Below are 26,725 nucleotides of genomic sequence, written 5' to 3' on the forward strand. Positions count from 1 at the left end.
ATAAGGCAACAACAACCCTCAGTGTAATTATATCTATGCTGATAGGAACAAGGACCATCCCTGATACAAGTGACAAGAATATTACTGGATAGAAAGTTTTGTGAAGCTCTATGAACACAGTATACAGAAGTACTTACTTCTAAAGCTCACAAACAATCCTAGCAAGAAAAAGGAAGTAGAGGTAAGCAAGCCTTAGGCAAGCCACTTTGTCTCTGTTCCCAAATGAAACAGAACACTAGCCTGCCTTTTAGACTGTAGTAAAAATTAGAGATATTTATATAGAGCATGAGCCAGCCAAAGTTGAGCCCTTGTTCTTTTATTCCAATGAGTGAGAAATACAGGCTTAACTTTCCCTCATTGAAACAAATGGACTTTGGCTAGATTTTGTCCACAGTGCTAAGTATTAAGAGTAAATATAAAGAGTAAACCAGAGCAACATGTTAATTAAATAAGTTTATTGTCTAGTGTTTCCACTGGTTAAATTGCTGCCAAGAAGCACAACAAGGTAGTTTTCTTCAACATGACTCGCTCTTGTCTCCACTCCTTTCACAAAAGACACTGCTTTCAGACCTACGCCTTCCCTTTTTTGCAGCAAAATGAAGTTTCAGCAGCATAGGGGAATTTTCCCTCCCCTCAAAAGGTCATGAGTCAAAATAAATTAGAAACCATACATCTACACTGAGGCAAGAGCATTCACCAGGCTGCCAGAGGATAATTGCAATCTTGGGAGACTTATAGCCTTGCCCACACCATATGCCTCAAGTTCACAAGCAAGTTGGTCAAAATGCTCACCCACCTTCCTGGATCAGAAGCATGGTGCTGACAGGATAACACCACAAAGTAAAAAGTACTGAACATACACCAGAGGGGGTTAGAGTAGTACCATTTTAAAAAGCATATAAATAATTCATTTAGAATATAGATTTGGGGGGGGGGTGTTATAATTTCAAAATAAGCTCAGGAAGTCTCTGGTGGCAATTTGGAACTTTGTGGTGGTTCTGTCTTGCCAGTGTCCACAGGTACACTTAAATCTCAGAGGTCATGCACACGCCCTCCAACATCTACTGCCATGGGCTGTGGGGAAGACAAGCGCTCACCTGCTTTCCCCAGCAGACAAGAAGCAGCTGCCCTCCCTTCCGCCATGTGCCCACATGAACAGTGGCACAGCGACAGGAGCTGGGAGCGGAAGGACTTCCCCCACCCGCATCCCAGAGTGCCACATGAAATGAGCATGGTGGCTGCTTTCATTAGCCTCATAATGTAGTGTGCAAAGTGTTACTAGTAGCAAAATGGGCACCATTTGACTGTTTCCACTGTAGTGTTCGAAGAGGAACATAAATGCATTGGTTTCCAGCATTATAGGCAACACTAGAGTTTTTTTTCTGTATTTTTAACCAATATGTAAACTTATTATTAAGGCAGCTGGTACTGGCTGCACAGGCATTGTGCAATGCCCATTATGAGAAATGGGACACACAGCACTTTAAAAATTGTGTGTGCTGGGGGAGAGATAGCATTATGAAACTAAAAGGTTGCATGTGGTCAAAATACAGCTCCCTTTCTTACAAGCCACATATTTGGACATTTAGAAGAATAAAGCACCCACTCCTCCAACCTCTGCCTGTTCTTTGACAAAGATCTCAAAATATTGATAAATAATGGTGACTGCTAGCAGAATGCCAGTGCCTGAGCCAATGGCTCCAAGAAAGTCAGCCAAGACAGAGAGAGCTCCAATACACAAGCCTCCAAATGCAGCTGCTGTAGGGATGTACCTGAGGGAGAAAAAAGAAAGAAAAACTCAACTTATTAATCTTTGCATTTAATCAATTCCAGGCAAACATGTGCCTCTTGATTCATCAGTAAGGCTGACAACTATCAAAGTCTCTAAACTAGAAAAATATTTAAGTGGTTCAGCTCTAGTATGATCACTTCCATCCCAATATCCAACACTAGCTATCTAATAGTTTTCATGGGCGGCTATTTTAGTTTGAACTTTGTTTTGTTTTACAATTTCTTGGTTTGTTTTAGTGTTAACCTCCTAGAGACTTTGGTAATGGGCAGTATATAAATAAGTTAAATAAATAAATTTCTTAGTAGTATTCCAACAACAGATTGCAGCCTTTTGCAATCTGAAATAAGTTCTCCCAGAGGAGAAAAGAATAAAGAGTTTACATTGGAAAGATCCTACAGCTTGCCATAAGCATATTTTCGAATGTTCTCTTGTGACTAAACGAATAATAAACCAACTTAATAAAATAGTATAAGACAAGTGAACAGCTTGAAGGCAGACTCAAATTTTGCAATAGAGAACACTTTGACTCCGTCTGCAAGGAACACCAGACTTTTATAAACACCTTCCTGCAAAGATGGAAACGCAAAAAGGGAGAGCTGAATTCAAAAAACTTCCATTTCTGTTACCTACCGGTTTAACTCATGAACCATTGATGTGTCCCTGTGGCCTCTCATCACCATTTGCTGTTCTTTCAGTTGCTTGGCAACCTGCAGGGACACATGTGTATCAGAGGATTGCAGTGTTTCATAAGCAGTTGATAATCAGCAAGTAGCCTTTTGGAAAAAATTACAGCAGCAAGAGTAGTGGGGGTAGGGGGGAGAGATAATTTAAAGAACTATCACAAGAACACTTACATCTTTTGCAGATGATCCAGACACTTCAATCCACGTCTTGGAGAAAAATGCACAGGAGCCCAACATAAATATAATATAAACAATCACATGGATAGGATCCTCAAATATAGCACCCATGGATTCTGGGGGAGAGAGATAATAACAGAGGCCTCCAACAGGGTAGGAGCGTGCTGGACCACCACCACTAACATCCTGGAGAGGCAACAGTAAACACACTAGCATTTACAGATTGACAAATAAAATACTGCTACACATGAAGGCAATATTTTAGGAATGGTTGAATACATACCGCCCACTGTCCAAGTAAATTTACCAAGAAGTTGCCACTAAACCGCACAGACAACATCTGAGAAATAACATAGAGGTTGGAAACTAAGGCAGACTGAAGTATGATGGGAATGTTGGAGGTGTAGAAAAGTTTGATGGGATAGCTACTGTATTGTCCACGGTATCGGGCAGACTTGATTGGGAGATCAACACGAAATCCCTAAAGAAAAAAAAGATACAATTAAGCTGTTAAGACAAGCCAGAAGTGCATTTATTTAAAAGTCACAAAAATTAATGAGCAGCTTGAAATGTTGGACAAGACCGTTTGCTTTCCTGTTACAATTGGCAGAACTGGTAAGTCTGTAATCCTGATATCAAGTCAAATGTTTCTCATGTCATGCCTGCACATCAAAAATCATGCCATCTATAAGAGCGGAAAACAATATGACTGGCTATTTTGAATCAATTTGTAGCTCCTCACTTCTGCAACATTTTACTACATGCAAGTCTTCTCTCTTGCCATCCTCTCTCTCTCCACTAGTATTCCCCATCTCTCAGACAACTCCTCAGCACTTCTTCTCCAGTCCCAACCCTCTTTATTTAAGCTCTTCTGCTTCTCGGGGCCTGCTGCCTTCTCAAGTCCCTGGACTTTTGTTATCCCTCTCCTATCTTAGGCCCAACTGCCACATCAAAATTTCAAGCTGCTCAGCCATTGCCAGAGGCACACTTCTGCATGTCCCTTCCCTCTATGACATTAAAGCCATTCAAGCCAAAGGCCACCTTCATCACCATCACCACCACCACCCTTGGCACATTACAACAGACTTTGTCCCATTATCCAGAGTAAACATGCATGGGAGGTGGCTGTAAAACGAGTTTCAACAAACTTAGGATTTGGCACAAGCTCTGGACTAACCAGGGTTAGATGAGGAAGAATGCAGTTTAAGTTTAGCTTTTAAAACTTATTTCCATTCCAGAATATGAATACGTTAAGAATATGGACCTGGGTCCAAAGAACTGTGAAACTACCTCCATGGACCCAGAAAGGCTTCCCCAATGCATGTGAAAATGAAGGGGCTTTCAAAGTACTCCGCAGTGTGGCATGTGGATCTGTCATTTAAAGAGTGGAAGGAGAGGCAGAAGGCCCACAGTGTATGTGCGAATTCCTGAACATGCCTAAAGTAGTTATTTGGATCCTGGCCATGCCCTCAACCTTCTCCACTTCCCCTAACAATACCTGAACTCAGGGACTTCCCATAAAGCTGATCAGCAGTAGATTCAGAACACACAATGCATAATTATCTTACAGAGTTCACTTCTACAAAAGATAGCAATGGCTATTAGCTTAGATGGCTTTAAAAACGGCATGAGATAAATTCACAAAGAATAGATCTATCTGTGGCTATTGGCCATGACAGCTAGATGAAATATCCATGTTCAGAAGCAGGGGCATAACTACTATTAGGCAAGGGGAGGCAGCTGCCTGGGGGCCCTCACGCCTCGAGGGGCCCCCCAGAGGCAAGTCACATGGCTATATATTGTGAAGTGTGTGTGTGTGTGTGTGTGTGTGTGTGTGTGTGTGTGTGTGTGTGTGTGTGTGTCAGCGAGGGGCCCATTTTAAAATTTTGTCTCTGGGCCCACTCCAGCCTTGTTACGCCCTTGTTCAGAAGCTGTATAACTCTATATACTAAATGCTAGGGAACAAACAGCATGGGAGGGCTGTTGCCTTCAGATTTGCCTTATGTGCACCCTGTTGGAAATGGGATATCAGACCAGATGGACCTGTGGTTTGATCCAGCAGGTCTCTTCTTATGTTATTAGAATTTGATGACAATGCTAAACATCTCAGAACTCTGTAATTCCCAACACCAACACCACTGTATTTATAATTATACTTATATCCTGCTCTTCCTCCAAGGACCTCAGAGCAGTTTACAAATGCTTCTCAAGTGGTCTCCCATCCAGGCAGCTTACAGGGCCAGACCTGCTTAGCTTCAGCAGTAGAACTGGGCCATGTGCCTTCAAACCATTATCTGGGTCAAGTCACACAGCTGCATATTTTAGAAACATTCATAAAGCAAAGCAGCATTTATTCGAGAGAAAATAGCTTTGAATGTTACTTAATATGATGCCACCCCAACTTGTGAGCCGTTTTCCTAGTACAAATTTAACTCGGAAAAAGAAATCCTGCAATTCTCAATTATTGACGTAGTCCCACTGACAAATCTACAGTTAAAATTCTGGGAGAAGGTAAGAAATTCACTGATCCTTTAGACTGTTAGAATTACTTGCATCACAGTTCCTCCCATAATTGAAAAATGATGCTATAGTAAGTATAATGCAGACTTAACCTACCTGAAAATATATGACTACAGCGAATACAAATACTGTAGCAATCAGATTCATAAGATTAGGCAAATTCTGGCGATAGAAAGCCTCCCGCAAAGCACGGACTTTGTCAGTTCGTGTAGCCAAAAGGTGGAACAATGCAATGACAGCACCCTCAAACTCTGTTCCTGTAAATACCAAAACAAAACTGGATTAACTCCTGTAGCTTTGAAATATATATAGCACTATCTTAGCAATATTTTCACTGTTAACAAGTTCATTTTAACAAAAGGAAACAGAATGCACATACAGGAAAGAGGATAATGGTTGGCATGTTACATGAATACGAGAATGATGGAAGATTGTATGCAATCAAAATAAATTGTGCTGAACTTCTACAGGGATTAGAACACACAAGTCAAATATAAATCACTTTCCAATCTTTTAATGCTATATAACATTCTTTGTTTCATCAAAGTTTGTTTGTAATTCACAAGCCATACTACTACACCTCTGGGTAGAATCATAATTTATGAAGTATGCATCCCAAGAAGCAGCAAAAAAAATTAAAAATTTGGTTGAGATCCAGTTTAGACACTAATTTTCAACTTTAACTTTTAACTTTAACTTTAGTTCACTTTTAACCTGTTCAGATAGATTTCATGAAAAATAACATCAAACTTTTGCTTTCAGTGCAACTCAATAAAATGAATACAATGATGATGATTTTTTAAAAACTATTTTGTTTTTTAAGGCTTTTACAAACAGAATACATACAAGAAGATAAATACAAAAGCTGAGTTCCTGATTATTAAGTCACTTATTTTGAACCAGTTACAGCTTTTTGTGTTTAGGGATTCAGGTTCAAGACAGCTAAGATTTTTGGTTTGGGTTGAATTCAGTTCACTGAAAAAATGTATCTGAATCCTTTCTTTTGGATTTGGCTCCCTGCCTAGAAGATAATTACAACAATTTCTACATAATTCACTGTTCTGGTCTTGTGGTAGCATGCATTACTTGTCCCCTTAGCTAAGCAGGGTCCACCCTGATTGCATATGAATGGGAGACTAGATGTGCGAGCACTGTAAGATATTCCCCTTAGGGGATGGAACTGCTCTTGGAAGAGCAGAAGGTTCCAAGTTCCCTCCCTGGCATCTTCAAGATAGGGCTGACAGAGACTCCTGTCTACAAACTCGGAGAAGCTGCTGCCAGTCTGTGTAGACAATACTGAGCTAGATGGACCAATGGTCTGACTCAGTATATGGCAGATTCCTGTGTTCCTAAAGCATTCTGTACAACAAAATAACCTACCACAGTATATAACATCTCCAGGTCAGTTTTCCTGACAAAATTCTATTCCATCACTGTTGGTAGAGGAGGGGAAGCATGTAAAGTAATCTAGGAAACCTTTATTGTTTATGGTAACCAATTGTTTTGTTACTAATATTACCATATCACTCCTATATTGAAAAAATTACACTGACTACCGATAATTTTCCAGGCAACATACAAGGTACTGGTTATTACCTATAAATCCCTAAACAGCTTAGGCCCTGGGTATTTAAGAGTATGTCATCTTCACCATGAGCCCCACCGTCTGTTAAGATCATCTGGAGAGGTTCATCTGCGGTTGCTGCCAATTCGCTTGGCAGCTACTTGGGAACAGGCCTTCTCTGTTGCTGCCCCTGGTCTTTGGAATGTGCTCCCTGTTGAAATAAGAGTCTCTCCATCTCTGGCAACTTTTAAAAAGGCACTGAAGACACATTTATTCACCCAGGCTTTTAATTAGATTTATGGGTTTAAATTTTTAATGTTGGTTTTAAATGATTTTAATTGTTTAGTTGATTTAGTTTTGATTTTGTTAATTGATTTTAATGGTTTTTATTCTGATGTAAACCACCCTGAGCCATTTTTTGAAAGGTGGTATATAAATCAAATCAAATCAAAATCAATAAAGTCTAGAGAATGGTATATTGTACCGTTACTTTAAAACTGGCATGATGCCAAGTTTTCATTCAGACACAATCAGTCTGATACCTTATGGCAGCTAGATCCTTGGCTTCTCACTATACTGATCTTAACTTACAAGCATGCATCCGGCCCAAACATCAGCTGTTAAAAAGTACTATACCTCTGCCAGTGTTGATAGTAGTAGGACTAAAGGCCTTCCAGACAATGGTTTCACAGATGTTGGTAGCAATAAAGAGGGAAATCCCAGAACCTAAGCCATAGCCCTTTTGTAGCAGCTCATCTAACAGCAGCACAATCAAGCCGGCAACAAACAACTGGGGGGGGGGGGAGGGGGAGACAGCCAAAAGGTCAATAATTTTGCTTTAACATGTTGAGGCACATTTATTATTAAATCTGCAATCCCTTCTAATTATTCTCAAGGGCAGCTGGAGTCATCAGCAACTTTTATGCAATCCTTAGCATATATAATCAAATGTCTACCTCACTGAAATCTATAGGAACTGACAAAGATAATAAAAGTTAGGATCAGGCTGCTGAGCATCAGGCTGCTCCAGATCTTCATGGAGTACATTTAAGGTTCCGATTCAATCAGCAGCTGATAAAATAAGCCAAGTTCAGGTTGCATCTGATGTTGAAGAAAAGTTAACTAACACATCAATCCAGAGGACAGGGATTTATCAAGCACCATTTACACCTTTTATTTTATTTTTTATTATCCCAAGTTATTTAAGCATAGAAAACACATGCCTTCAAAGCTTCCTGCTTATTTAATAATTTACAATTCCAATGAGACCAAACAACATTTATAGTGCACACATTAACCAAAAGAGCAAAAGAGTGTAATGTAGCCTAACAGCTAAACTGAAAGCAATGAAATAATAGGTTCCAACATTGCCCCTGCCATGAAATTACGGGTGTCCTTCAGCTAAGCACTCTCAGCCTTAACTGTTCGGCCCAAACTTCATCTGATGAGTGGGGGAAATTCTGGCCTAAATTACAGTGTTGTAATGAGATAAAAATTTATCTGAATAGTTTTGAATCTGAAATCTGAATAATTGACAATGTGTGTCAATTATTAACTACTTTTTAAAAAATGAACTACTTTTGCTCATTTTAAAAAAATGTTCCAGAAGAAAAGTCATATTGCGCCAGAAGTAGTCATTCTAGGACACACCTGGTTGCTCCTAAATACAGCACTCCTCTTTTCTTAATAATGTCTATAATACTAGCATGAGATATCATTATGCTGTGACTTTCACTTCACTGTCTTCTACTTGCAGGGAAGAGGAATTCACAGCATGGTGATGTCATGTCACATATTTTGAATGGCTGACCAGACATTACCAGGGGAGAGAGGAGACGATGATGTGGAGCTGCTGCTTTCAGGATATACTTTATACTGTACACAAAGGACAAAGCAGAGAGAAAACATGGGCACCTGAATGGATCTAATGAGGCTTTTATGAACGAGACCGTACACCATCAAATGTCAGTTAAGTCTCTGAGGTACCATGGCACTATTTTCTACTAAAAAGAAAAAGAAATTTTCAGCTTTCAAGTCTGCTTGTATGGATTTGCCTCTGGTTTTAAATATTAAGACAAAGACAGTAAATTTAGAAGTCATCCATCTGTACTTTGAAAATAAACAACTGACTATTTGAAGGCATACCTGAATTATGATAAGGAGACAAATTCCAGCCCCCATTTCTGCAGGATCACCATACATCCCAGTCATGACATACACAATTGCCTGCCCAATGGTAATAATCATTCCAAACACTGAAACAAATAAGAAAGACATTCCCCATTTATATATGATTTACTACACACAAGATAATCTAGACTCCAATACTACATACTGATTAACTAGGGGAAAAGGAGGATTCTCATGGCATGCAAATTTTGCTCACGCTTCTGAGCGCCATTGAATAGGGCTCTGTCTTTTGGTGTATCACCAACTTCAATTATCTTAGCTCCAGCCAGCAGCTGCATAATCAGTCCAGATGTCACAATAGGAGAAATGCCCAATTCCATCAAAGTGCCTGCAAAGGAGGGATAAAAGAAGAAACCACCACTGAGAGTTCTTGTTTACAATTCCTTCATAATGTCAACTTTCCACATGTTCTTCTACAGGAACAGTCTACAGTTTTCACATATAATTGTTCCTGTACATAATCACAGTACTGGGCTTTAATACCATATGCAACATGACAATCTGGACAATAAAGAAATCAAGGATATTTTCACAAATAGCATTAATACCACCTTTTAGCCTGAGAGCACACTAATGTGTGTTCGAGTGAGGAGAGAAAAAGAAGATCAAACATATTTCTGAAATACTCTCCTCCAGGTCTCTTAATTGTGATATAATCTAATTTTTAAAAACACAGCATAATTTGATGTCAATGCACACAAAAAGTAGAAGAGCTAGAAAACACTGTATATGATATGACATGCTATGGGAGTGCATGTAGGTTCTTGAGGTTTGCTTGTTTTCTACTGTATAGCTTTATTTGATAATGTTTCTAAGGAATCTTATGCCATAAACAGGAGTCGATACCTTAAAATGCCAGGATAGGAATCAGCAACTAAAAGTTGTGTAACAAAACTCTCCCTTCTCCCAGAAATACTAACCAGCTCTCTCCCCTGCCAGTTGCTAGGGCTTTGGCCATAAGACTTTCTCGTAACCACTTTGGGGCACTGGAGAAGAGGGGAGAAGCAACCCACTAGTCACCATTCCCTCCTCATCAAGGTTATCCAGAAAAAGTAGTTGCTAATTAGGTCTCTATGAGATCTCTCCCAATGATTAAACAGAGATTTTTTGCAGAAGGTGGATGCACTTCAATTTGCAAACTTTCCATTATTCTCCAGGTACTTCCCAAACCCTAATACAATGTTACTATTTAGCATATCAGTACCAAATCCAAAGGCTATAATTTCAAGATTACATTACCTATCCTAACAGTATGATCCCAACCATGTTTACTCAAGAGCAAATTCCACAATACAAGCCAGTGGCTGAGAAATTGCAAAATGACTGATAAACTGACCTCGGTTTGATGCTAGAATGACTCTCATCCAGTAGAAAGGATCTGCTGAGTCTGAAGACATTATTCCAAACAATGGTATCTACAGGAGTCATAATAATATTTATGCACCAATATTTAATGTATTGGGGGGAAGGACAACAGTATGATGAAAAGTGATCTTCTATTTGTTGTACAATTTTAGATAGAAATGGTATCATTCAAGAAATTATGATAGTCAGAATTTTTATTTCAAGCCTTCCCTATTGCAGATAAGACCCTGAAAACACGAGGGCCTGAAATATTCAAATTTGAAGTAATTTAAGACCCACTCCACCCCCCAAGTTATTTTTAAGCTAATTTTTTTTAAAAAAACAACACTGGCTGCCATTATGTTTCCTGGCCAAATACAAAGTGCTGTTTATAAAGCCCTAAACAGCCTGGCTTCCCCAACCTGCGGCCTTCCAGATGTTGCTGAACTACAACTCCCAGCATCCCTAGCGACAATTTATTCACATAACTCTGTATGTGAATGATACATGATTTTTTAAGGTTGTTGATACGAGGGTTCTCATCCATATTTTACTTATGGTAAACAACATATATTTTGCATGGAAATGCCCCTTAACTGCTTTCAGCATTTTTATACTGGTTACTGTCACATTGATACTTACCTGGCAACATACTAAAAAAATAAAGAGGGTGATAGCTGTCCATAAAACTTTTTCTCGGAACTGAATCTATAGGGCGGAAAGATCAAAGAGCCATAAGGTGTTACAGCAAAAAAAGTCTCAACTCTAATATGATGCAACACAAAACAAAGCAGTACTATAATGAACATAAAACCCTCAATATTCAACTATTTGGCATTATATACCTGCACTCTCCAAAATGTCATAAATGACATGGGGCAATCCAATGAAAGCTGGAAGCTCTTGGGGTGTTATTTTGTGGCATAGGAAACCTAACTTCTTTGCATTTCTTGTTCTTTGATAGCATGTTAAACACAGCATTCATATCTTAACAGTCCAGCAGATACACAAGCTCCACACAGAAGCCTGCTTCAGATGTTATAAAACTGGGTATGGTGTACCAGGTGGAGGAGGAACAGGAGCACACCAACTAGACCTGGCCCCATGCCAACACACTTCTTAACCATGTGCCCCCTGCTCCAGTATGCCCAAGAGTAGCACTTTTCTTTCTAAGGAGGGCAGCACTGAACCTGAGGAGATTTCATCCCTGCAATTTAGAACCCTGGACAGGGTTCCATAAGACATGGTCAAACTCTCTGAAGGTTCACAGCACTGCCATCCTCAGACAAGAACTAAACCTGGGGATAGTAGACGGCATAGTTAAGGAATTAGGCAATGTGGGGCTAACTGATGCACTCCTCTTCCTGTGAATGTAAACTGTACTCAGTTTTATAATGCCTGATGAGGGCTAGACTATGGGATTTGCTTGCAAGTAAGTTTGCACAGGACTACAGCCTTATTAAGTTTTGGTTCAAATGTATAAATCCACCTTGCACAAGCAAAAAAAAAAAAACCCCACTACAAAAGATGAGCACTTACTTTTCTTTCAGGCTTCTGGATTTCTGGTAAAACTGCACAGAAGGGCTTAATAACTTCTAGAAATTTGACTGTTAAAGGAGGGGAAGGCATTAAAGAAGACAGTTAATAGCATATATTATGATAAAACACACTGTCCAACCCAAGGTAAAAAGTGTAAAACACTGAAGGATAATTTTCTCATGTAAATTTGGATTCTCAAAGTCTGCAAATATGTCTTAGTCAGATATCTAAGAAACAAAATTCAATAATCGGTTTTACATAAGGCATGTGTTCATCTCAGTTTTGCTCAGCTTCTCTCTTATATATTAGTAAAATACAAACTTTAGCCATGACCCGGGCAAAATGGTAAGCACTTAAGGCCGAAGTTCTATGTACATTCACCTACAGTAAGTCTTAATGAATTCAGTGAGACTTACCAACAAATAGAAACACACAGGAACAGGATGGAGATATTGACCTCATTTTCCACTAAAGCCAATGGAGTTTTAACAAGTTTATCTTTTGTACAATGGTGTGCCTTTCTACACTGCCCACTTTTGGAAGGGCAGTATAGAAATAAAATAAAATAACTAAATATTTTCAGTTGCCTATAATGTATCGGGAAACTTGATCTCTTTGCCCATGTGTAATTCATTGTATTTGGAAAAACAAAGACTCATTAAAAGTTTGCACACTTACATGAAAGTAAGCCTTATTAAACACATGACTTACTTTTAAGTAAATGTACACAGGCCTGCATGGTCATCTGTGGTTATTTTATCTAAAGTTATTTGTCCTTAAGAACAAAAAACAAGGTAGATTTCTTTTTAACTTTGTTGAATTGCAGAGTTTCTAATTATTAGAAGCATATTAGTGATAATTATTCATAGGTATTAATGCATAGTGCTTCTAGTTCGACCAAACTTTAGCTCAGGCCTGATTAGCAGTTATAAGACAGTAGGCCTCTTGTCCTCAAGAGTGACTTTATATATGGGAGATCCAGTCGGAAAGCAGTAAACAACTATTGTCATGAATCAATCAATAACTTTGATTATTTTGTTACTGTTCTGAATTTATGTATTTGATCTTTGATCAAAATGAAGTTTGATTGATTGACTATTGTCATTAATGGGTATAAAAATAATTGTATTAGATCATTCGGTGTCTGTCGGAATCTCGGACATAAGATCTATCAGTCCCAACTGGTCGTAAAGCTGTCTTGTTGCTTCACACTTGGATGGTGGTAAGATCACAAATAAAGCCTTGGTAGAATAAACCAAGTTCTCTTCTTTACTTGAGGCATTCTAAGAGCAGCTTGCAGACATATCACCGCCTGGGATCAATAGGCACATTACCTGAATAGAACCTAGTTTTTTAACTAGATGCTTCACCTGAGCCTGGCCAAGCTCATTTGAACCGTCTAATCAAATTGAACACAACTAAATAATTTTACAACTTGATCAAATATCCAGGCTTAGGATAAACAGCATGTCAGTCTCTGCAGTGGTGATGGGCCTACTAGAATGGTTCAGCCAAGAAGGTTATTGGATCCAATAGGATTCCAAGAAGCCTTGGAAGGATTTTAGAGATGGCTTTGCCAGCAATTCTGTTGATGCCCTGGTGGAGAGTTGAAATAGTGAACTCACCAAGGCAGTAGACTCTATCTCTTATGCAGTTTCTCTGACCCACTTCCAAATTGGCCCTATGGTATTCAGAAGAATTATGGGAACTAAAGCAGCAAGGTAGACAACTGGAGAAAGACTTGACTTGAATCCAACATAGTGCTGGCAATACATGCAAAGAAGCAGTTCTCTTCTGCCTGCATTGTTTTGCAAGCTCAGAAGAGTTGTCTAGGGTTATGAGGGGGCTAGTACATCCCCCCCGCCACTGAATCTGGAACCATCAGTTACCCACTGTGACATCTTTAATGACTTTTTGCAGATAAACTCTCTTGTATCCAGACTGAGCTAAATACCATGTCTATTGCAGAGTCTATTATGGAGGTGTCCAGCAACTCTTCTTATGTGATTAGATTGCATCACTTTCAGTTTGTGACTCCTAAGGATATATACAACCTGCTTCAGATGGCACGCCCTCCCACCTGCTCTCTTGAACCTTGCTCACTTATTTCACCTGGTAATCAGATTATTGGAGAGGGTCCGATTGCCTTCTTCTCTTAAGGAGGCAGTTATTAGACATCTTCTGAAGAAGCCTGCACCAGATCCCTCAGAGTCAAGCAAGTATAAGCCCATCTCCAACCTCCCATGGCTGGGCAAGGTGACTGAGAGGTTGGTGGCCTCTCAGCTCCATATAATCTTGGAGAAAACAGATTAACTAGACTAATTTCAAACCAGTGTTTGCACAGATTATGGGATGAGGACTGCCTTGGTTGGCCTGATGGATGATCTCCAACTGGAGATCATCACAATAAAGGGAGTGCGGCTCTGTTGGTCATTTTGGATCTCTTGGTGGCTTTTGCTACCATCTAACATGGAAATCTTCTGGATTGTCTGAGGGAATTGGGAGTGGGAGGCACTACTTTGCAGTGGTTCCATTCCTACCTCTCAGGCAGATTCCAGAGAGGTAGGAGACCACTGCTCTTCAAAATGAGAGCTTTTGTATGGAGTCCCACAAGGCTCCATACCATTTCCAATGCTTTTTAACATCTGCATGAAACTACTGGGAGAGATCATCAGGAGATTTTGTACAGGGTGTTGTCAGTATGCTGGTGTCACTCAACTCTATTTATCCATGTCAACTTCATCAGGAAATGGCATAACTTCCCTAAATGCCTGCCTGCAGGCAGTAATGAGCTGGGTGAGGAATAACAAACTGAGGCGGAAACCAAATAAAATGGAGGTATTTATTGAGCGTGGCAAGAACTTAGTAGGCAATTTTAATTGCCTATTTTATTTTTTATTTTTATTGCCTTTTTATTTTATTTTATTTATTTATTTATTCTGTTGTGAACCACCCAGAGACGTAAGTTTTGGCGGTATAAAAATGTTTAAATGAATAAATAAAATTTTGATGTGTCTGTTCTGGATAGGGTTACACTCCCCAAGAAGGAATAGGTACACAGTCTGGGAGTACTTCTGGATCCAAATCTCTCTCTGATGTTTCAGGTTGGGGCAGTGACCAGGAGTGCTTTTTATGAACTTTAGCTGATACACCAGCTGAGCCCATTTCTTGAGATAAATGTCCTTAGATCAGTAGTGTATATGCTGGTAGCCTCCAGACTTGACTACTGCAGTACACTTTATGTAGGGCTACCTTGTACATAGTCTAGAAAATGTAATTGGTGCAAAATGCTGCAACCAAGCTGGTCTCTGAGATACCGTGAAGAGACCATATCACTCCTGATTTTTTAAAAAACAACATTGACTGCCATTATGTTTCCTGGTAAAATACAAAGTGCTGTTTATAAAGCCCTAAACAGCCCGGCTTTCCCAACCTGCGGCCCTCCAGATGTTGCTGAACTACAACTCCCAGCATCCCTAGCCACAATTTATTGGGTGGCTCAGGTCAAGTTTAATTTCCGGACTGCAGGAGAACCTCCCTGCACTCACCCCCTTAATTGCTTTCAGGTGCAGAAGCCAGAGTGGACATGATTGAATCAAGTGCAATTCTTTTTCAAGAACTAGCCAAGTATTCTCCAAGTATGTGTTGGCACAGTGGATCAGGTCAAGATATCACTTCTTCCTAAGGAACATAGGATGCTGCCATATACTGAGTCAGACCATTGGTCTATCTAGCTCAGTATTGTCTTCACAGAATGGCAGCGGTTTCTCTAAGGTTGCAGGCAGGAATCTCTCTCAGCCCTATCTTGGAGAAGCCAGGGAGGGAACTTGAAACCTTCTGCTCTTCCCAGAGCAGCTCCATCCCCTAAGGGGAATATCTTACAGTGCTCACACATCAAGTCTCCCTTTCATATGCAACCAGGGCAGACCCTGCTTAGCTAAGGGGACAAGTTATGCTTGCTACCACAAGACCAGGAAGTCATTTCCTTCACTAAAGACCATGTTAATGGCTGGCTCAGGGCATAGGAAGCGAGCTTGTTAACATTCGTAATCACTTCCAGGTATTCTAAAAAGACACAAGATAAACCCTGATGCACCCATTGTATTTTATCCTACATGGGTCTCTTAGACCTATTCAGCTTTTGTCCCAAAAGGAAGTACACTCAGCAAATTTGAATAGGGCAATGATGCATCCTGGGCTTTGTCCCTTTGGTCCACCTTTTCAAGGTGTGATCAGAATAATGCTACCAGGTAAGATTTTTGCTATTAGTAGCCTAGATACAATCAATCGGTGTGTCTCTCCCTCAGATTCACCAGCTGCTGTTGCATCTTGGCATTAGCAGCTTGCCTTGGTTTGTGCTCCTATCCTACTTGTCGCCTCCAGACCAGCCCTTTTCCCTAGCCCAGTATGCGCAGCACTCCTGGCTACAAGATACTGGTCCCTTGAGATCAGACCCTCTCCCGATTTTTCCTAGTTTCTGGACCTCCGCCTGGTCCCTGGGTTTCCGCTCCTGCCTTTTGCCTTCTTGTCTGCCCTGGAGGAGAGTGGTCCCTCAGTGTCAATTGAGCCACTGGGGTACAAACACCCCATTGGATAGATTTAGGTAGTATATAACATCTGCTCTCAAGCCTCTTATTCCCCTCCTTTCTTGCTCCTTCTAAAATCCAAAACCTGTTCTCTCCAAAGACCGTTTCTCTCTAATCAGCCTTGATTGAACTTAATTCGGAAACCCAAACCAAATTGCCTCCTTGTGAGCTGTAATTTAGTCCTTTTAATCTCTTAGTCTTGCTAGTTTTGTTAGTTAAATATTGTTGCCTATTAATCATTATTTCTCTCCCTGTATCCCTAAACCCTCAAATAAACCTGATTATACTTTTGAACTTCAACTTCTCTGTTCAGTCTTTTCTGTGACCAAAGCTTTGAACAAATGTATTCTGATGGTGGGCTACTTCATTCAAGCTTGCAAGTTGCCCACACAAGCCTAAAACATAGCCAGGGGTGTTTGCCAATTCCCAGGGGCCAACAACATTAACAGCCAGGGTATTTAAGAGAAACCCTTTGTTGTTATGAATCCTGACATCTATTCAGATCATATGAAGAGGTCCATCTGCAGTTGCCACTGGCTTCTCTGGTGGCTTCTCAGGGACAGGCCTTCCATGTTGCCACCCCAAGGCTTTGGAATGCCCTCCCTGCCAAAATAGGAGGCTCCCCATCTCTGAACGTTTTTTAAAAAGACTCTCAAGACACACTTATTCATCCAAGCTTTTAATTAGATTTGTAAGATGTGAATTTGTTTTTAAACTATTTTAACATTATATTGTTTTATATTTGTTGTGAACCACCCAGAGACACAAGTTGGGGCAGTATACAAATATACAAGAGAAATAAATAAAAATATTTAGATTCTCTCTTTCCTTTGAGAATACACGAGGTTTCCCCCATTTTTTTTACAATACAAGCTTCTGATGTAGGTAAGAGGCTAAGAGACAATGACTTGAAAGCCTTGGTACTATGACAATGGAATCAATATCAGATTATTTTCCCCCTGCAGATTGTATTACATACATTCACTACAATTTTTAATATGAACGATCAGTGTCATAATCTTGTTCAAAGACACATTTATAAAGCAAAACTATATTCATTGTACCTAGGCTATGCCATACATATGTGCCCTGAATTCTTTGGCTAATGAGTCTCAGATAGTGTACTCTAATTCTCAACCAAGTAACTGCTTCCAGATAGTCACACAGTGCTGCTTCTACCTGCTGCTTCATGGAAGTAGCAGTGTGCAACTGCTCAGAAGTAGTTTTAAATCATTCCACAGCTGCTCTGTTGTGCTACACCCTTGGAGCAGCCTTTCAGGTTACACTGCAGCCCCAGCAGGTCCCCAATGCCAACAGTCTGCTGGGAATATGTTTTAGACCAAATCAATGTGGATAACTGTGCTTCTAGGTTGGACAAATAACATGTTACTTACAAAGGAAGCAGAAATTGCTAGAAGTGCTGAGTCCAAAATGTTACCAGCCTAGCTAAATTTTAGTGGGGATGATTCAAGAATGTTTCAGTATCAGATAATAAAGCTCAACTTGAGTATAAGTTTATTCTGGACATGCAATGTAAGCAAGATTAGTTAATGGGGCTTTTACAGATGGAGCAAATACTACTTAGTATATAGAACATAGTCCCTTTAGAAATGGACCAGATATCTTCAGATCCCTGTCACCTCAGATGCTATAAATTCAACAAGCATCTCATCTTCACAGGGTAGATATAGCAGTATCATATTATACTGATCTGAACATGCCAAAGGGAGGGAGGGTGGGACAATATATTTTACTGAGCCAACTTCTATTAAGACAGATATTTGCACATTTATACAAAACTCTCCATCAGACAAAATGGCAAAGTACCAAAACATGTACAAGAAAGGCAGTTTTCTTACTACCCTTCTGCCTGAAATAACTTGGTGAAATATGGACATCTGCATACTTAATACACCAAAATGATCTGGTCCAGTAAAATATATTACTTTCACATTGTGTATATTAATTCAAAACAATTGCACCAGACAGAGGAAAGGTGTCATCTTTGTGCTCTATGTGGGAGCTTCTAGCTGCTGACCACTGTTGGAAACAGAATACTAGCATTTTGGCCTGGCCTTAATGGGTGGCTTTGGGCTAGTTGCCGTCTCAGCCAAGCTCGCTCACAGGCTTGTTTTGAAGCTAGTACTCCAAGTTCTCCGAGAGAAGGGAACAAAAATGAAGTAAATGGGATTCTGCAGAGGGCACCTACACCCTCTTCTCTCTCTCTCTCTCTCTAATTCCCTCTAGACCACCCACTCTCTCTCTGCAATTTGCCAGACCTTGGCAACTCACACTCTCCTCAAGTCCCAGACAATAACGAGTTAAGGCACCCCGCTCCCCTTGCCCCCTCCCTGCCCCTCAATGAGCCACCAGCGTTACCGCCCTGCTCCGCGACTCACTTCCCATGCTGGCGGAGGCGGCGCCGAGAGGCGGGATCCGCCTGCTCTCCAAATCCGCGTTTTGCAGAGAGAGGATTCCCTTCCCCGCCTCCGGCCTCTTCGCCGCTCCGAGGCTGCCGGCCTCCTCTGCGTCTCACATGACCGGTGACGTGATTTGCCGCCCAACGATGGCGCAGCCATATAGATTAAAAAAAGAAAGAGTCACGCAGCACACAGCGAGAGCGCAGCCCAGCTACTCAGGAGCGCCATTCTCAGGTCTTGGAGAAGTGCGTCCATGAACGAGTTAAAGTTCCTCCACTCTCTCTGAGACGGGGCTGCAAAACTTGAACCGGAGACTGCGCATGACAGGGATGAGCGTCATGTACTGTCCCCCCCCCACCCCGCACACACCTCCGTTCAGCCCTGTCTAGCTGCAGATCAGGTTGTTGCTTTTTCTGGTGCTCTTCAACTGCTGTAAATAATTACTCCCCCCACCCGCCCATCTGACTTTAGCCAGGCTGGGTGGGAGGAAAGGTGCTGCTCAGCTGGCGTTTTGTTTTTCTCAGTCATGTCCGCAACAGACAGCCCCACTGAATGAACAGAGCTTCGTCTGAACAGCCTATCTCCCCTCATGAATACCAAGCAGAGACGCTAAGCGGACAGAGTCGAAGGCTGCAACGCGCCTTCGACTGGCCCCATCCGGACTGGGCCTCCTCACCTTATGCCCCCCTCCTCTTGGGAGCGAGTCGGGACCACAAGTGTGGCACCTCTCAGCTCCCGAACCAGCTCTTCCCCCTGGCTGGAAGGCAGTTCACAAGCACAAACACGCGCTGGAACTCCCACAGGAAACCGTAGGCGACAGAACCAAGAAGTGCAAGGGAACAGCGCGGGGCAGAGCCTGGTGAGAATGGGGGCTAAAAGCACCAAACCTGCTTTTAGCTGGCTTGTCTGGAATGGAGGGTGTGTATTCACATATCGGTCAGATGTATCCCAAAGTCCCTGTGAGCTGTCAGGGAGCGCACACTACAGGCCCTTAGGGAAGCCAGCAACAGCCCATATTCGCCCAGCCCTGCACCTTTCGTCTGCCATCAGATGCAGGGGTGCTGGGAGTGGCTCTCCCTGCTTTAAAGGCAGGGATAAGCGTTCCCAGCCAGGTTGGGAAGCTGGCACTTGGCTAAGCGGCTCAAAACGGAGCCCTGCTTTTTAAAGCAGGGAGAGCTGCTCCCGGCCTGCTGCAAATGTGCGGCCCATTCCCAAGCAAAACCTGACGCGAGGCTCAGACCTTGAGGGGCGCAGCCTGGGTTCTGTGAATCCGTTCGTGCAATGGTGATTCTGCCCCTGCACTCCGCCTAAATTAGCTGGCAGACACGTTAATGTTTTACTTTGCGTGGATGATGCCACATTAGTCTCAAGAACTCAAACTGGCCTCAAAAGAGCGTTACAGGCGTTGGCAGATTATTGTACCACCCAGGCGCTATACATAAATTATGATAAAACCAAAATTATGGTTTTCTCAAATAGACCTAGAAATTGTACTTGGCCCTTAAATGGTCATAAATTGGAGCAAGTGAGGCAATTTAAATATTTAGGATGGGTTTTGCAAGCAAATAAGAGTTTCATTACCCATAGGGACTATGTAAGCCTCAACGCCCAAAAAGTTGTCTCGGCGATCCTTTCTTTATATACCAGAAAACGTGCCCAATCAGTTCAGGTAGTTCTTGAACTTTTCAAGGCCAAAGTTTTGGCCCTACTTATGGTGGGTGCGCAGATGGGCGCCTATACTATCGGAGGATGGAAACTGTTCAAACTAAATTCCTCAGGTGTACAGGTGAAACTCGAAAAATTAGAATATTGTGCAAAAGTTCATTAATTTCAGTAATGCAAATTAAAAGGTGAAACTGATATATGAGATAGACGCATTACATGCAAAGCGAGATTAGTCAAGCCTTAATTTGTTATAATTGTGATGATCATGGCGTACAGCTCATGAGAACCCCAAATCCACAATCCCAGAAAATTAGAATATTACATGAAACCAATAAAACAAGGATTGTAAATAGAACAATATCGGACCTCTAAAAAGTATAAGCATGCATATGTATTCAGTACTTGGTTTGGGCCCCTTTTGCAGCAATTACTGCCTCAATGCGGCGTGGCATGGATGCTATCAGCCTGTGGCACTGCTGAGGTGTTATGGAAGACCAGGATGCTTCAATAGCGGCCTTCAGCTCTTCTGCATTGTTTGGTCTCATGTCTCTCATCCTTCTCTTGGCAATGCCCCATAGATTCTCTATGGGGTTCAGGTCAGGCGAGTTTGCTGGCCAATCGAGCACAGTAATCCCATGGTCATTGAACCAGGTTTTGGTACTTTTGGCAGTGTGGGCAGGTGCCAAGTCCTGCTAGAAAATGAAGTCAGCATCCCCATACAGCTCGTCTGCGGAAGGAAGCATGAAGTGCTCCAAAATCTCCTGATAGACGGCTGCGTTGACCCTGGACTTAATGAAGCACAGTGGACCAACACCAGCAGATGACATGGCTCCCCAAATCACAGACTGTGGAAACTTCACACTGGACTTCAAGCATCTTGCATTGTGTGCCTCTCCATTCTTCCTCCAGACTCTGGGTCCTTGGTTTCCAAATGAGATGCAAAAGTTGCTCTCATCAGAAAAGAGGACTTTGGACCACTGAGCAACAGACCAGTTCTTTTTTTCTTGAGCCCAGGTAAGATGCTTCTGACGTTGTTTGTTGTTCAGGAGCGGCTTGACAAGAGGAATACGACATTTGAAGCCCATGTCCAGGATCCATCTGTGTGTGGTGGCTCTTGATGCACTAACTCCAGCCTCAGTCCACTCCTTATGAAAGTCCCCAACACTTTTGAATGGCCTTTTCTTGACAATCCTCTCCAGGCTGCGGTGATCCCTGCTGCTTTTGCACCTTTTTCTTCCACACTTTTCCCTTCCACATAACTTTCTATTAATGTGCTTTGATACAGCACTTTGGGAACATCCAACTTCTTTTGCAATTACCTTTTGAGGCTTTCCCTCCTTATGGAGGGTGTCAATGATGGTTTTCTGCACAACTGTCAAGTCAGCAGTCTTTCCCATGATTGTGATTCCTAATGAACCAGACTGAGAGACCATTTAAAGGCTCAGGAACCCTTTGCAGGTGTTATGGATTGATTAGCTGATTGGAGTGGGACACCTGGAGCCTAGACTGTTGAACCTTTTCACAATATTCTAATTTTCTGGGATTGTGGATTTGGGGTTCTCATGAGCTGTACGCCATGATCATCACAATTATAACAAATTAAGGCTTGACTTATCTCGCTTTGCATGTAATGCGTCTATCTCATATATCAGTTTCACCTTTTAATTTGCATTACTGAAATTAATGAACTTTTGCACGATATTCTAATTTTTCGAGTTTCACCTGTATACTGAGGGTTGCCCAGTCTGTCCCCAATGCATGCCTCAGATTGGAAGTAGGCTGGCCTACAGTTGAGGCCAGAATTTGGAAGGCTATGTTCAGCTATTGGCTTAAGCTGTTTTTCTGCCCTGATGGGCTTGCCCCGCTAGAAGATCCTTTTAAGACCCGCTGGAAATGGGACATCAACAATAAATTGAGCAGGTTGGGTTTCTCCTTTTCGGTGATTAGACAGGTGGGCCTTGACAAGGCCTCAGACGCCATAATCCAACGTATGAGGGACATTGCCAAGCAGGAGGATGCTAGCAAAATAAGATCTGGGATTTTTATGGGGGCCCAAATTGATAGACGGCTCCCGGCTAGATACCTGACAAAGCTATCTTTCGTTGAACATCATAGAGCAATGACTGCGGTTAGACTCAATGCCCTTCCTTCTGCCGTCCTGGAAGGGCGATTCCAGAAAACCCCCTATCTCCAGAGATTGTGCCCGTGTCAAGCAGGAGGGGTTGAATCCACTGAACATGTTTTGTTGAATTGTTGTTTTTATAAGGATCTAAGAGAAGAATTAATTTTTCCCCTTTTAAGAGATCATAGATTGACCTCAGGCCAGGAGAGAGTGGAGTTTTTACTCGCAGATCTGGACGATTTCATCTCTGCAAGAGTTGCCAAGTTTCTTTGCATTGAAAGTAAACTTCGCAGAAGATATGTTGAGATGGTAGATGTGGGCATAGCACATTAGGAGAGTGAACAGATTTTATTTATTTGAAACTTTCCTATGTATGATACTGCAGCTTTTATTGTATTGCTCCTATTGTAGTTTCTTTTGATGCTACTGATGTGATGAGATGTATAGTTTTCTGTGTGGTTCTGTTGTAATGAGAAGCCGTTGGCTGTAATAACAATAAAGTAAAGTAAGCACTCCAGACATGCTTCAGGTTTTTCAGTGCATGTTAGAGCATAGCTCATTTATGTCTGCGAAGTTTTTCACACACGGCTTTTAAAGCACTTGAACTCACTTCTCCTCCAGAATGGAGGGGGTGCATCCACATATTGACCAGATTTACCCTGAAGTCCCTACGAGTTATCAGGGAGTAGTTCACACACAATTTGGGTTTTTCACTGCATGTTAGAGTATAGCCCGATTTAAATCCAGGGTTTAAAAAAATCACTATTTGTGTTGGGTTTTTTGGGATGAGTTCACAGTAAAGCTTTCCCATAAACTCGCAGTAAAGCGTGCTGTGTGTAAAAGGGGTAAAAATATCAACTTTTTGCATCAGTTTTTTTGGGGCAAAGTTGAACCCACAATAAACTGGCAGTAAAGCCTGCTGTCTGAAATGTTCCATGTGCAGAATGAGCCCTTGCCCTCTAGTCCATGGCACTGGTTCCTGAAAGTGGTAAGCACTGTTCTCTCTAATTTTTTTTATCTGTGTGTGGAATGAGTTTTGTTCTGGGCAGCAGTATCAAGGCAGTGTGTGTCCATGTGTATTCAGAGTGGGACATTCCTGATTCAACCTGAGCGGGATCTAAAATTGCAGAGAGGAGAGCTGGTCTTGTGGTAGCTAGCATGACTTGTCCCCATAGCTAAGCAGGGTCTGCTCTGGTTGCATCTGAATGGGAGACTTGATGTGTGAGCACTGTAAGATATTCCCCTTAGGGGATGGAGCTGCTCTGGGAAGAGCAGAAGGTTTCAACTTCCCTCCCTGGCTTCTCCAAGATAGGCCTGAGAGAGATTCCTGCCTGCAGCCTTGGAGAAGCCACTGCCAGTCTGTGAAGACAATACTGAGCTAGATAGACCAATGGTCTGACTCAGTATATGGCAGTTTCCTATGCTTCCTATGTAACTGAGCAGACATCAAAAAATGTGTGAGTGCATGCAGGTGTGCATGCCTTAGAGGGAACACTGGTCGTAGGGGAGGCACTGGATAAAGCTGCTACCCAGTTTGATGTGTGGGAGACTCCTCTCACTGGGAGAATTCTCAGCCCCTCAGGGTGGAAAAAGAGCCCACCAAAAACAGTTCAGGCCACCCATACCTGTGTGGAGAATAATTCCAACAAAGGGCAGTCTCATGAGGTGCCCTCTTAGCACACCCACTCCTCCCACTCCCAGGGGTCTGATTATGAATCTCCTGACCCTATCACAAGGTTTAGAAGCAAAAAGAGCCCTCTTCCCTCCTCAGTTCACAACTCTGGGACACCCACAGGCAAGCCAGGATTCTGCACCCCACGGGGCTTTTAGCTCGCTTCTCTGGAATGGAGAGTGCATGTTCACATATCGGCCAGATTTACCCCAAAGTCCCTGTGAGCTATCAGGAGCACTCCAAACATGATTTGGGTTTTTCATTGCACATTAGAGCGTAGCCTGGTTTATGTCCAGGGTAAAAAATTCCACGTGTAGCGTCGGTTTCTGGGGGGCAAATTCAAACTCACAATAAAGCCTGCTGTCTGGAAATGCTCCAAGTCTGAGGTTTCTATTACAGACGAGGAGAGCTGATCCAGCCATCCTCAGTTCCACCCTGTCTCTTTCTGCAAGAGGTTTTTGGACTTTTTAAAGAGGGGTGTGTAGGGTTCTATGAAGCTTGAAATTCAGCTCCCTGCTTCCTTTTCCTAAGAGTCTGAGGGAGAGTAAGAAGTGTTCCCCGCACAATAGGGTTCTTCCTTGACATTCTATATCCTCAAGTATTTCAAGTTATAATCCATAAAAATGAGAATAAGAGCTGCAGATCTTTGCTACAAAATGGCCAGAGGTGTAGTCCAGCCAAAATGTGGGAACACCATTCCTGCACTTCTCCCCGAGACTCTCCCTGGCCCAGGTCCCAGGTGGCACTGGTGGGCACCAAACTATCCTCCCCAACTGTCCGTCCACAATGTAGCATAGAGCACACATACACAGTCCACTTGCTGCTCACAGCTCGCTCTGTTGCCCAGTCCCCTACACAGCCTCAGCACCTCACCAAAAAGGCCCCTCTGTGGGTGCAATGAGTGAGCCAACGAGCAAGCAAGCAAGCAAGGCTCGTCAGGGAAGGCTCCCTCGCTCTCCCTTCTCCTCAGTGCATGCCTCCTTGCCTGCTTCCTTCCTTGGCACTCAGGGCAGCAGACTGGAGGAGTTTGCAGCTGCAGCAGCAACAGATCTGCACCACCCTCTGGGGATACTCATTCACTCTTCTCATTGGGGCTCCAGCTTACAATAAACTGGGGAGGCCTCGATGGCAGTCGGGACCCCACACAAGTGGGTTCAGAACAATGACGTCTTCCCATTCCCAGCTCCTGCCCAGGCTGCCCACAAAGTTGGTGGTACTTAGTATGGTGCCCAGGTGGGGAGGCTGCTCTTGATCCCTCATACGCGCCCCCACACACACCTTCCTTCTCTCCCTACAGAAACAGCTGACTGGCAGGTGCAGAGGAAGGGGGAAAGAGATAGTGAACAGCTGCATGATGCTTCTGTTGGATTTCAGCTTGTCAAAGGCTAGCAGCAACTTTAAGAAATGTCTCTAAATACCTGTTGCAGGGGAGCAACAGCAAGAGAGAGGGCATGCCCTCCTCTCTTGCCTGTGGGCTTCCCAGAGGCATCTGGTGGACTACTGTGTGAAACAGGATGCTCAGCTAGATAGGCCTTAGGCTTGATCCAGCAGGGCTGTTCTTATATTCTTAAGGAATGGCAGTGCCTAGATCTCCCACAGCGTTTTACCAGGAGGAAAAAGAGAAAGCAGCTGCCAAGCAAGGAAATGAATGTTGTTGGGGGAGCCATACAGAGAGAGAACGAAGAAATGAGGGAAGCAGAGAGAAAGGGGGAGCAAATGTGTGGGGAATGTGGAGGGAAACTAGAGAGAGGGGAGAGACAGAGGAAATTGGAACTTAATGAGATTACAACTGTTATTCAAAGGTGTACTGACTCTGAGGGAATATTGGGGGAAACGGGAGAGAGAGGAGGTGGTGTAGGAGATGGGGGGAACTTCTTGATGATATTACAATGGTTATTCAAAGGTATACTCCCTCTGAACCTGGAGGATCTACATAGCCATCATGACTAAGAAGTAATTAGACATATTCCTCTGTGAATGAGTCTAATGCTTTTGAAAAAGTCACCCAAACTGAGTTAGTTGAAAAGTGTGTCCCTTTCGGGTAGGCCCATCAATAAGAGAATTCTTATAGTATTGTGTTTAAAACTTAAGTTTCTTTGAGCAAGGTGTTTTGCCAAATAAATGTTTGAAAGTCAGACCATTGGTCTATATCCAGTTCAGTACTGTGTGCACTGACTGGCAGTGTCTCTCCAGGCAGCGCGGGGATCTTTCCTATTCGTAACTGGAGATGCCTCTTGTTTCAGCCAGCTCGATGGCTCTGAGCAATGGGGATGAATAACCACATGAGGTTCACACTCTGTAGGATTAGGAAGCTATCCTTGACATTAACAGAACACCCCTGCCCCCAATTTATTGCATCTATCTAAATGGGCGGTGTGGCTATGGGGGTCTACCAGTTGGCATGGCTTTGGGGGCTGTCATGGAGACTGCCTGCACTTGTCAACTTGCAAC

At 42.4% G+C, this 26,725-nt stretch overlaps 1 protein-coding gene and 2 long non-coding RNA genes across 3 annotated transcripts; 2 read left to right on the plus strand and 1 right to left on the minus strand.

Annotated features, from left to right (window-relative positions):
- Positions 1 to 440: 440 nt before the first annotated feature.
- Positions 441 to 18,947, minus strand: SEC61A2 (SEC61 translocon subunit alpha 2). Its single transcript, XM_053251342.1, has 12 exons — positions 18,795 to 18,947; positions 11,810 to 11,877; positions 10,913 to 10,978; positions 10,263 to 10,341; positions 9,123 to 9,254; positions 8,882 to 8,991; positions 7,373 to 7,526; positions 5,269 to 5,429; positions 2,936 to 3,133; positions 2,647 to 2,838; positions 2,423 to 2,499; positions 441 to 1,772 (listed from the first exon to the last, which is right to left on the minus strand). Exons 1-12 carry the CDS (start codon positions 18,799 to 18,801, stop codon positions 1,586 to 1,588), a joined length of 1,431 nt encoding a protein of 476 aa, XP_053107317.1. The 5' UTR covers positions 18,802 to 18,947; the 3' UTR covers positions 441 to 1,585.
- Positions 3,129 to 9,156, plus strand: LOC128325693 (uncharacterized). Its single transcript, XR_008307563.1, has 3 exons — positions 3,129 to 3,267; positions 3,891 to 4,065; positions 8,493 to 9,156. It is a non-coding gene; the product is annotated as an uncharacterized LOC128325693 (long non-coding RNA).
- Positions 18,948 to 18,990: 43 nt separating the features above from the next.
- LOC128325692 (uncharacterized) lies at positions 18,991 to 23,119 on the plus strand. Its single transcript, XR_008307562.1, has 2 exons — positions 18,991 to 19,674; positions 22,782 to 23,119. It is a non-coding gene; the product is annotated as an uncharacterized LOC128325692 (long non-coding RNA).
- Positions 23,120 to 26,725: the final 3,606 nt, after the last annotated feature.

This window comes from Hemicordylus capensis, chromosome 5 (genome assembly GCF_027244095.1).
Source record: "Hemicordylus capensis ecotype Gifberg chromosome 5, rHemCap1.1.pri, whole genome shotgun sequence".
Classification (NCBI taxonomy): domain Eukaryota; kingdom Metazoa; phylum Chordata; class Lepidosauria; order Squamata; family Cordylidae; genus Hemicordylus; species Hemicordylus capensis.